This window comes from Ipomoea nil, unplaced genomic scaffold, assembly GCF_001879475.1.
Source record: "Ipomoea nil cultivar Tokyo-kokei standard unplaced genomic scaffold, Asagao_1.1 scaffold2818, whole genome shotgun sequence".
NCBI classification, from domain to species: Eukaryota; Viridiplantae; Streptophyta; class Magnoliopsida; order Solanales; family Convolvulaceae; genus Ipomoea; species Ipomoea nil.
The window spans coordinates 2609301-2620909 of NW_017619246.1; the positions used below are offsets into that span (position 1 = coordinate 2609301).

Here is an 11609-nt window from a genome sequence, read left to right on the forward strand (position 1 = left end):
TTGAGAACAAAGTGTCATTACAACCAAAATATCAAAAAACTTTTCAGTCTCCGGAACTACGAGGACAAGTGCCCGCCATTACGACCGAAAAGTCGGGAAAAACTACAGTTTCTAAACCTACGAGGAAGAATTACCCTAGGCTCCTTTGCTTTGTAAATTGTAACACGATCATGTATAAGGATTAGTCGTGTGTTAATTCTAGTTAGATCGGCATTGCCACCACTGGCGCTGTAAGTCCAGTTTAGTGGACATTGCCACCACCGGCCCTGTAAGCCCCTAGTCCAAGTGAATATATATCTGTCTTAGTCCCTAGTCTTCTAGATTGCTGATATTTAGGGACTATGTAACAAAATGTCCTAGCGACCGAAGTCATTTGATAGTGTGTGACACTATCAGCTATAGATTATGGGACTAACCGTGCCAAGCCAACATCATTGATTTTGCAGACAAAGTGGCGGTCTAAAAGGATGTTGGCTGGCTTAAGTTCTTGGTGCACAAGAGGTTCTGGCTTTGATTGGTGAAGGAACAAAAGACCTATAGCAATATCCGCTGCAATCTTTACCCGAATTCCACATGGAATTGGAGGCGTATTTCCTTTACGAAACAAACGATCTTCCAAGAGACCATAATTCATGTATTCATATACCAAAGATCCATACTCATGACATGCACCCAAGAGGTGGACCATATTCGGATGTCTAATGATACTGAGGATCTCAACCTGAGGGCGATCAAGAATTTTGTTGATAAGAAAAGTGCCCAAAAGAGCCCATACTAAAGACTATTTCTAGGACAAGTAATTTTTAAAATCTGATTAAGAAGTAATTACGTACCTCTTGTTGAAATTGTTTCCCTCCTTGAGCAGCATTAGGTCTTAGAACTTTAATGGCAACAGGGGTATGATCATGTTTTCCGTTGAAAACAGGTCCATATCCACCTTCACCAATTTTCTTTGCTTGTGAAAATTTATCAGTCGCAGCCTCAATCTCTTCTATGGCATATTTTCTATAGCGGGAATCATGAGACAAAGCATTTAATGCTTGATTTTTTTCTTGTGCGTCATTATTAAACGTCATCTCTTCAAAATTTACTCTTTGTGCTTCCATCTCAGCTAACTTTTGAGCTTTCTCAGCTGCTTCAATGTCAGCTTTGCATTTAGCCTTCTCCATCTCCACCATCGCAAGAGCAGCCTCTTTAGAAAGTTTAACTTTCTCAAAACTGTGAGCCTCTTCCATTTTCCACTGTTGAAGCTGTTTAGCCTGAAAACAATAAAAATTGGAATTTATAAAATTGTTATTTAAAAATGTTGGGATGTGTAATCTTTTGAAAAACTACTCTTCTGCCAATTATCCAATTGACTTCCTCCTAATCAGCAGAACAATGAGCACCTATTCCAAATATAAGAAAAAATGAATAATAGTAGAAACTGAGAAGTTAGCATGCTTAGAAACCAGAAGAACATGTTGGTCATTAGGTTCTTTTTCACTCATTAAATTAGATTTCTAGGGGATGTTGAAGCTTTATCATCTTTAGCACCTAATTTTTCTTTTTCTTTCTAACTGAGATAGAAAACCTTTTGCTTGGCTGAGACAGCTTCTTTACAAGCTCTGTTGTACATGTCCATGGTTTGTTTTAGCTCTAGCTTTAGTCTGTTCATCTCAGCATCAAAATCTTTCTACAATAGCACAATATCATCATATTATTAAAGTTTATTAACGAAAAGTATTCTTTCTAAGAAAATACAAATGTAGAATAGTGAGGATTGCCCACTAAAATATGACTATGGTTTAAATCTACAACCTGGTTTAAATCTATAGCTTTGCATTTAGCCTTCTCCATCTCCACCATTGCAAGAGCAGCCTCTTCAGAAAGTTTAACTTGCTCAATAGTGCTAACCTCTTCCATTTTCCACTGTTTAAGTTGTTTAGCCTGAAAACAATTAAAATTGGAAATTATAAAATTGTTATTTAAAAATGTTCGGATGTGTAATCTTTTGAAAAACTACTCTTCTGTTAATTGTCCAATTGACTTCCTCCTAATCACAAAATCAATGAGCACCTATTCCACATTTAAAAAAAAAAAAATGAATAATTGTAGAAACTGAGAAGCTAGCATGCTTAGAAACCAGAAGTACAGGTTGTTCATTAGGTTCTTTTTCACTCGTTAAATTAGATTTCTAGGGGATGTTGCAGTCCTATATACTTCTCTTAGAAGCTTTATCATCTTTAACACCTAATTTTTCTTTTTCTTTCTAACTGAGATAGAATACCATTTGCTTGGCTGAGACAGCTTCTTTGCAAGCTGTGTTGTACATGTCCATGGTTTGTTTTAGCTCTAACTTTAGTCTTTTCATCTCAGCTTCCAAATCTTTCTGCAATAGCACAATTTCATCATATTATTAAAGTTTATTAACTGAAAGTATTCTTTCTAAGAAAAGGCAATTGCAAAATAGTCAGGATTGCCCACTAAAATATGACTGTGTGGTTTAAATCTACCACCTGGTAATTTTGCACTTACAGAAGCCGAGTTTCCATCATTTGAACCATCTGATACTCTTGTGAAGTCTATATTTTGAACTGTCAGATCAAGTGAACCCTGACGAAATGATGCAAGGACTTCACTTTCATTATCACTGAGGGAATTGCGAGTGGATGAATTCTTTGCCCGTCTTATAGGAGCATCAAAACTGTCTGTCCCCAAGCCTTTTTTAGGTCTCGTGTTTTGTTCCCCCCTCATATGTGATGAGTGCCTGTTTTAACAATCATTGGAGTCAATATCACTTAATATAACATGATAAACTACTTGTTGCAGAGTTTCACATTAAGAATCTTCAATCCTGTACTGGCCAAGTTTTCATATGCTCTCTACTTATTTTTTACCTGACATCCTCCAGTTCAGCACTTGTGTTCCTAAAAGGCGGTCTTGTGTGAGGGGGTGTAAACTGTGCTTGAGATGGAGCACATGCCAGAGGTCTCGCTGCAGGCCGGAAAGATTGTTGCTTGCCTTTTGAAATTACATACACAGAGCAAAAATCCGGGGCAGTCTTGTTTATGATGGTTGGCACATCATGAGTCCAAAATTTCCTGCAAAAGTATCACCCCACTGTCAATTCTCCAGATGCATGCAGCATGTACAGGTGCCTGAGAAAACTGCAAAGAGAATAACCTGGCAATAGCGCTCCTTGTTGACGCACCAAGAACAATGTTGGAAATGCGGTACTTGTTTATGTACTCCACAAGTGCCTTGGACACATCACTATCCTCAACAATAACCTCTTTCACTATCAACTGCAATATATAGCCTCAAATACATTGAATGTTTATATGAGAAATTTATATTAGCCAAAATTTCATAATCAGAAGGATCAAATTCAAGATTGTTAATGTGCCATGCTGTTGGGCGGAGGCCAGTAAAGGTACACCCGGTAGTTGGGAGATTGTTGGGCAGAGGCCGGTAAAAGCCAAGTCCAGCATCCAACAGGTGTCTATAAGGAAATAAAATTGCGCCTTCGCTATCAGAGTATCAGTTATAGCTTTTGGCGTAATGGAAAGCGTTTTATCCTAACACATGCATATGCACTAGGATTCCTTTCCAATGGATAACTAACTATGATAACATAAATATAATGAGGAAACATCAACTTTAATTAAGATGTGTCCTATCAAATCTTATCATGTCAAGTAAATTTTTACCAAATTTATTTTGTATTGCATTGGTATTCCCTTCCAATGGATAACTATGACACCATAAGAGAAGGAAAATACAATTTGGACAAAATTTGATCAAATCTTTCCTAATATGACATAATTTAGTTGCAAAGGTCTAGCCTTTAGGGTTAATGTTCAGTTGAGTTACCATGTTACATGATTTACATCCTCCCAGATGCTCTATCGGGCCAGAGTGTGGGAGCTTAGGATTGGGGTTCAACCTTTTGGAAGAACTTTTTAAAAGCATATTATATCAAGTTTATGTTTACTCTGAAGTCTAAATCCTGGGTGGTATTCCAATGAGAACCTTCTCCCGTGAGAACCTGCTTAGTTGTACATAAGTGCACACAAGCATCTACATAAATGGACACAATCTCATATTCCAGTACACAATACACACAATCTACCCTGAAATAGTTTTGTTTGCAGGTTCTCATGCGATGAGGATTCTCATTCTGATCATTAATATATATATATATATATATATATATATATATATATATATATATATATATATATATATATAAGAGTTGTAAAAATCGGTCTAGGCGCCTCTAGACCGTGGCGATTTCCCCCCCTAAGCGTCCGCCTAGGTTACCGGCCGCCTAGGTGTCCGCCTAGCGCCTAACTCCGCCGATTTGGCCACCTAACTCGTCCATTTCGGTCGAGTTAACCCGATCGGCTTGACCTATTTTTTTATTTTATATATATATATATATATATATATATATATATATATATATATATATATGTGTGTGTGTGTGTGTGTGTGTGTGTGTGTGTGTGTGTGTGTGTGTGTGTGTGTGTGTGTGTGTGTGTGCACGCGCGCGCGCGCACGCGCATATATATATATATATATATATACTCGTAGACTAGTTTGATACTTTGAATCTTTGGATGATTGAAGTATTTGAGTATTTCATATTTGAGTATTTTTAATTTTTAATATTGTTTTAATGTTTTTTTTTTTGAAAACCATTGTTTTGATGTTATGACTTACGAATTATCATTAATTCATTTATTTGGATGTGTTATTTGATTAAATGTTGAAAACAACCTCATTAAAATTGTCAAACTGCAAGTCTACCACTGTTTTTTTGGCGTCCGCCTAGATTCCGCCTAGGCGCCGCCTAAACCGCCTAGGCGCTAGGCGCTGTCCGACTAGCGCCTAGCGCCTACTGCAACCATGATATATATATATATATATATATATATATATATATATATATATATATATATATATATATATATATATATATATATATATATATATATAAAAGAATTGCAAATTTGTCACTCTTTAACATATACCCCTTTACGTGCAGAGTATGCGCGGAAGGGTGTAAAAACGGATTGGGAATCCTGATCGCTTGCTCCACCATTTGCATCTGGAGAAGAATTATCTGCTCGAATACCAAGGTTTCAATCCATTAAACAATATTGATGCAAAAATGCCATAAAAGTTGACAATTTATGTGTCCCAAATTTGTTGAAAACTAATTTAATGGTGACAGAATTCCCCAATTTCCTTCGAGAATCATTTAATCTGAGGATCCAATTAACCAAAAAAAAAAAAAAAAAAAGAAACGATGTGAAAATTAAAGAAGAATTGAAAGAGGATACCTACGGTGTGCTGAGCTTTTGGTCCGGACGTGGACCAGGATGAGAGTGATATTGTTGTTGACGAGGAGACAATCGACCGCCCATTTCACGGCGGAGGCGCTGTGCTTGTCTTTGTCGACCGCGACGACGGTGAGAATGCCGCCGCCAACGGCGGCGTCGGGGGGAAGTTGGGGAGCCATTATATTATGGCGTGATGATCATAAAATTAATCGAATAAGCAACGGGGGCAGGGTTAATTAAGTAATTGGACAGCGCGCCACCACTCACCAGCCGATGAGGACTAGCTCCACCGCTTCCACTGGCTCTTTTAGGGATTAAAAAACAAGGAGAGAGCGCGACACAACCGTTCCTCTCCTCAGCTCTTTAACTGAAAAAACTGACAAATGAATATTACATTTATTTATTTCTTTTTTTTTAACTAGTATTTTCGCCAGTGCGATGCACGGAATGGATTTGTTGTAATATATTAAGAATATTTGGATCGATATATAATTATTGAAATTAGAACATTAAATATTATATAGCGCAATTGAAGATATAGTTTGGACCGTTTATATGTGATGATGTTATCATTGCTCGATGAGCAAATAATTGCTCAAATCAATAGCTAATGTGTAGATGTACGCATGCGGTGCTGTAAATTTGAAGATTTTATTTATCATTGTTTAGTATTTTTATAAATTAGGCAAACGTGCTCGTTCTTTAGCAACTCAATTATAAGAATGAATTGCTATACTAGCTAATTCATTTGTATAGAAAATATATTTTTTTTTTTGTCTAGATATATAGCAATTTTGCAATTTAAAAAAAAAAAAAAAAACATAATATCATCGATTGTATTTACACAATATTGAAACCTCATTGTAGACGACATTGGTAGTAGCAACAGAATATTGTCCATATTCGTCTATAGCTAACATCTTCAGTCCATTAAGATGGGTACTGACTCGGGTGAAAAATATATAATCGTAGAATATCAGTCAATTAGTGATCATTTTATATTTTTAGTCAATTAGTAATATCACATTTATTTTCAGCCAATTATTCTTTTTTATTTTCAGTCAATTAGAATATCAAATGCAGTTATATTTCCGTTCTATTTTTAATTTTCGCTCCATTTTTAATTTACCTTTACTGTTGTTTAAAATAGAGTAAATATCCAAAATGGTCCCTCGACTATAGCTAAATTCACAAATTGGTCCTTGACTTTCAATTTTAACCAATTAAGTCTTTAACTTTGCAATTTCAACACGATTTGGTCCTCCGTTTGTTGACTGTGATTTTTGAGGATATATATGTAATTTCATGGTCCATCGTCGACTTTTTAAGGTTCCGGTTGCATTTTCATACCGCACTGTTACATTTGAATCCATCGCCGAAAGCAATCTGCCAAATCTTGTCGCCTTTCTTCATCCTTCATTTGAATTCAATGTAGTTGAGTTCGTACCAGAGTGAAGAAGACAACGTCTTTCCGAACCGGTACAGCGTCATCCTGGAGGCCTCCACGTGCTCCGGTGAGAGCTGCGGGTTCTTCTGGAGATCGTCGATGACGGCGCGGGCGCCGACGTTAATGTAGAAGTGTTCGAAGGACCAAATCGTGTTAAAATTGTAAAGTTAAGGACTTAATTGGTTAAAATTGAGAGTCAAGGACCAATTTGTGAATTTTGCTATAGTTGAGGGACCATTTTGGGTATTTACTCTTTAAAATATGTCTTTACTATTGATGATGTACAATATTATTATTGAAATATTTTCTTTCCATTTTTAATTTACCTTTACTTGAGATGATGTAGAATATTATTATTGAAATATTTTCGTTCTATTTTTAATTTCCGTTCCATGGTTTAAAATTGTGAAATATTTATGACATAATTGTGGTTTTGATTTATTTTACTGTGTAATATTATTGTGAACAATTTAAAAGCAATGATCTGACCATTTCATTTTCCATTTTAGTCAATTATGGTTTTTTATTTTTATTTTCAGTCAATTATTAATATGTTTTTAGAGTTTTTGTTGATGCTACTGTTCATGATGAGGGTGGTCAGGCTTTCTATGGTTGTGTTGTTTTTGATAACAATGGAAATTACGTGGGAGCTAAAAATGGCAGCATACGTTGCTTAAATGATGTCCACTTCGCAGAGGCAGTGGCGGTTAAAGAGGCTTTGTCATGGGTTAAAGAACTAGGCTACATGAAAGTTGCGATTCTTTCGGATTGTCTGATGGTTTGTACACTCCTGAATAGCTCTGGAACTGATTTGTCATATGCAGGTTGTGCTATTGATGCATGTAAGGAGTTTCGTAGACACTTTGAAGTAGTGTCCTTTAATTATATTTCTAGATCAGTTAATAAGTGTGCTCACGCTATAGCACGAGCAGCTTATTCCCAATCTGGTCCGTCTGTTTGGATTTCATCTTTACCAGCTTGTATTCAACATTTAATTTAATAAAGTTCTTTCTTCCTTCAAAAAAAAAATATTTATTTCCTTTTCCAATTAACCTAATTTCCATTCTTTTTTCAATTTTTAATTTTCAATCAAGTATTAATATTTATTTTCTTTTCCAATTTACCTCATTTCCGTTTCATTTTTATTTGATGATGTATAATAATATTATTGTGAAATATTTATGTTCCTTTTTTTTTTAATTTTCGTTCTTTTTTTTTTTAATTTACCTTTTTACAGAGAGTCAATAGTGCCTTCATTAGGCTCAACCCCACAATCTCTCATGTAGGAGTTCAACTTGGTGCCATTGAACCACAAGGTCCTTCGCAATTATATTGCATAATATAATTGTCCCACTAATTGATTCCACGCTACTATAATTCGTACATTTAAAGATTTTTTTAATCAAAACAGAACTTTTATTTAAGGAAAATAGCCCGGTGAGTCACAAAACCCCGAAGGTCATACAAGATAGCCAGTTTTACATTTACAGGCAAAGAGCTAATGGAGCAAAAAATATAGGCTGAGCGAGTGTTAAGACCGGCTGTCGCAAGAGCATCAACAACCTGGTTTGCTCCCTATAAACATGCCGAATCGAGGAGCCCCACGATGAGAGGCAAGCACGAGGGAAGAGGATGGCGTCCTTAAACTTCCATGGAATTTTTGCCGTTGTAGAGGAAGCCAGATGGACAAGAGCAAGAGAATCCACTTCCACGAGAGCAGGAAACATCACCATAGTGTCACACCATTGAAGAGCAAAATGTAAAACCAAAGCTTCAACTTCAAGGACTGAAGAAGCCGATATATTAAAACAGAGTCCAGCTACCATGTGACCACAATAGTCTCTCACACATGTCCCGCCTACCACACCGCTGGATGAAAAGAGGGCATTCGTATTGAGCTTCAACCTCCCAGATGGTGGCGCAAGCCATTTAACCCAAACAGAAGCACCATGACTGCGAAAAGAGCGAGTGAGGAAGATTAGCACCGATTCCTGTTTTATTCGCTGGATTAGCCCCGACGGCGAGAAAGAAGATCCCTCATAAATGCTTTCATTGTATGCTAGCCATAAAAACCAAAGCAGAAGACACGACATTAGTCGCGCAATGTCGACTACCAAAGTGTGTGAAGAGAGCAACCACCAAGAATGACACGTTGTACGAACAGAGTTGGAATTCTGCAAAGATAAACCAAAAATTCTTCCAAAATAGAACCAAATCCCCCGAGCTCTGCTACAAAGCAAGAGGCAATGCTCAAGGCTCGCGTTCGCATTAACGCAAAACGGGCAAACTGAAGGCAGGCAGACACCAAAATTCTCAACAACATCCGGGAACAGAAGCAACCTCCTTAAAAGCTTCCACATAAACACCGACACCTTTGAAGGTATTCTACCCGCCCATATGCTTTCAGATGATAAGGTGGTGCCCGCCCTTGATCTGAGAGCATCATAAGCCGAAGAGAATGTGAAATTACCATATGTGGAAAGCTTCCAAATAAGGCCAGCCACCTGAAACATAGATGGCATTTTCCTCTACGAAATCCCTCACCTGCAGCCAATGTTGAAAAAATCGCTAGGCACCCTCTAGGCGCTTGGGGACCGCCTAGAGCGCCTAGGCGGGTGCCTAGAACGCCTAGACGGGGGCCTAGAGCGCCTAGGCCGCCTAGCGCCTAGGCGTCGATTAATCGGCGCCTAGGCACGATTTTTGCAACAGTGCCTGCAGCATACGTCTCCAAGTGAGCGAACTCATGGTGAAATATGTAACACCTCACTTTTCTTAAACTTAATTACAGTTCTAAAACCAAAATCAAGATAACTAAGCAGCGGATAAACAAAATTAAATAACAAACTAGTGGGAATGTCACCGCCACAACCACCTTTCCACGATGATTGCACAGGCTAAGGATAGAACTGAATCATTAAGTCAAACTATCATTGAAATTACTTAATTAAAGTCACTTGGGGGAAAACACCCCGGTGTCTATCACCAAACATAAACAACATAAGTCTACAATCCATCATCATGACATCATAAAAAAAATAAACAGAGTTTAGACTATTAGATATACTAAACTAGTCTAACTCGAACAACTCTCAAACGCTGGCCCACCTGAAATGGATTTTGCAAATAGACAAATAAAAAACACCAGTTAGCACGAAGCTAAGTATAACCACATTCCACCCTGTAAAGTACTACAGTATATACTTTGGAAAAACATTTGCTCACATTCTCAAGTTAAGCAATCTCAAACAACTAGATAAACTTTAAGATAAACAACAAGCTTTCTATATGCTCACAACCTATAATATCAACAGGCATGCTTCAACGATAAATAACTTATCAACATAATCACTCTAACACATATTCAACATAGCAAAACTCATCATAACGATCTCATGCTATCAAGCAATTGCGTACAATCGATCAATAAGAACTTATTCTCATGCTTTCAAGTTCTCATCATGCAAACTGGATATATAGGACATTAATATGCAACTAAGGCAATCATACTCAATATACAATCTCGGTTAATCATTCTCATTATGCAATCTAGTGTGCAACATTCTCATTATGCAATCTCGTGCACCATTATCATTATGCAATCTCGTGCAACATTCTCATTATGCAATCTCGTGCAATACTATACTCGAATGCAATACGATGCTATAGGGTAAGTATACTTTTACACTTTTTTGTAAATAGAATACTTTTCTGTGGGGGTTTCTTAGAGTCATAATGACTCGCTTTCTTTCTCTTAAGTCTCTTGACTCGATTTCTTTCTTGTTCAAACTTTCTCATACTTCTCGTTTCTCTTCTTGTGCGAGGCAGGTACTCCACCGCAGCGAAGCCCTAGCGTATGGTGCAATCTCGTGCATCCGCCACATCCGTAACTACGGAACCTCTAACTCGTGGGGAGGTAGGTCTTCACGAATCGTGAATGGACCTAACAGGCTCGGCAATCTAACCGGCCACATACTCAACTCGCCCACTGAACCACTCTCTTGGTTCTATGCTCAAACTCTGTGGAATCAGGTATCGTACTTTTAGTGTGCACACCCCCTAACCAGGATTCCAAGCCTGGCGGGCAGTCTCCAACCTCATAACGTGGGAATACACCGCGTTACATGATAAATCTGTCAGATCGCAATGTCCGTTATTTTCTCTTTTACTCCGAAAGGACATAGTCCCAACGGGTCCTCCAAAACCTCACTTACATAGATAGTATATATATCCCAGGCAACTCGACTACTTATGCAAACTTATGCGTGTCACTTCTTAACAAATTCTCAATGCACACAAGATAAAGACTTTCCATATGCTCATGAGTTTTGAAAAATAATACTTAGCCTCATGTTGGCCACTTATGCACTTTTAAAACATGATATGTTTGGGATGCAATTTACTGTACAACATACTTCTATTCTATAAATTTCTGTGAACTCTCAAAGGACACATAATCATGCTTGAAATTCATAATCTGACAAATACTAGCAAATAATTCTCATGCATTTGGAACTGAATTTGCCCAATTTAATATCATTCTCTGGATAATAACATTCAAGACTAACATGTTCTGTACACTTCAAATACTTGGAATTTGACAAATAATCTCTATGAATCATGACATATTCAATTAATGATCATGCTTCTCAATCTAACAAGACTTATTCAATTAATGATCATGCTTCTCAATTTAATAATCACATAGAATCAAGCAGCTCACATAGGCAAAACTAAGTCTGATACTTCTCATTTTCAAACACTGGAACATTACTGTGACACATTAGCTTCACAAATCCAATCATAAAACGCTCATTTCTAATACAAATCCAACG

The 11609-nt window shown here is 37.2% G+C and overlaps 1 protein-coding gene, 1 long non-coding RNA gene and 1 pseudogene across 2 annotated transcripts; all 3 read right to left on the reverse strand.

Annotated features, from left to right (window-relative positions):
• Positions 1-241: 241 nt before the first annotated feature.
• Positions 242-5712, reverse strand: LOC109158450 (annotated as a pseudogene).
• On the reverse strand, positions 3666-4157 carry LOC109158385. The gene is made up of 3 exons (XR_002050374.1): positions 4067-4157; positions 3942-4017; positions 3666-3822 (listed from the first exon to the last, which is right to left on the reverse strand). It is a non-coding gene; the product is annotated as an uncharacterized LOC109158385 (long non-coding RNA).
• Positions 5713-8261: 2549 nt separating the features above from the next.
• On the reverse strand, positions 8262-9299 carry LOC109158451. The gene has a single exon (XM_019306357.1). It carries the CDS (start codon positions 9297-9299, stop codon positions 8262-8264), a length of 1038 nt encoding a protein of 345 aa, XP_019161902.1.
• Positions 9300-11609: the final 2310 nt, after the last annotated feature.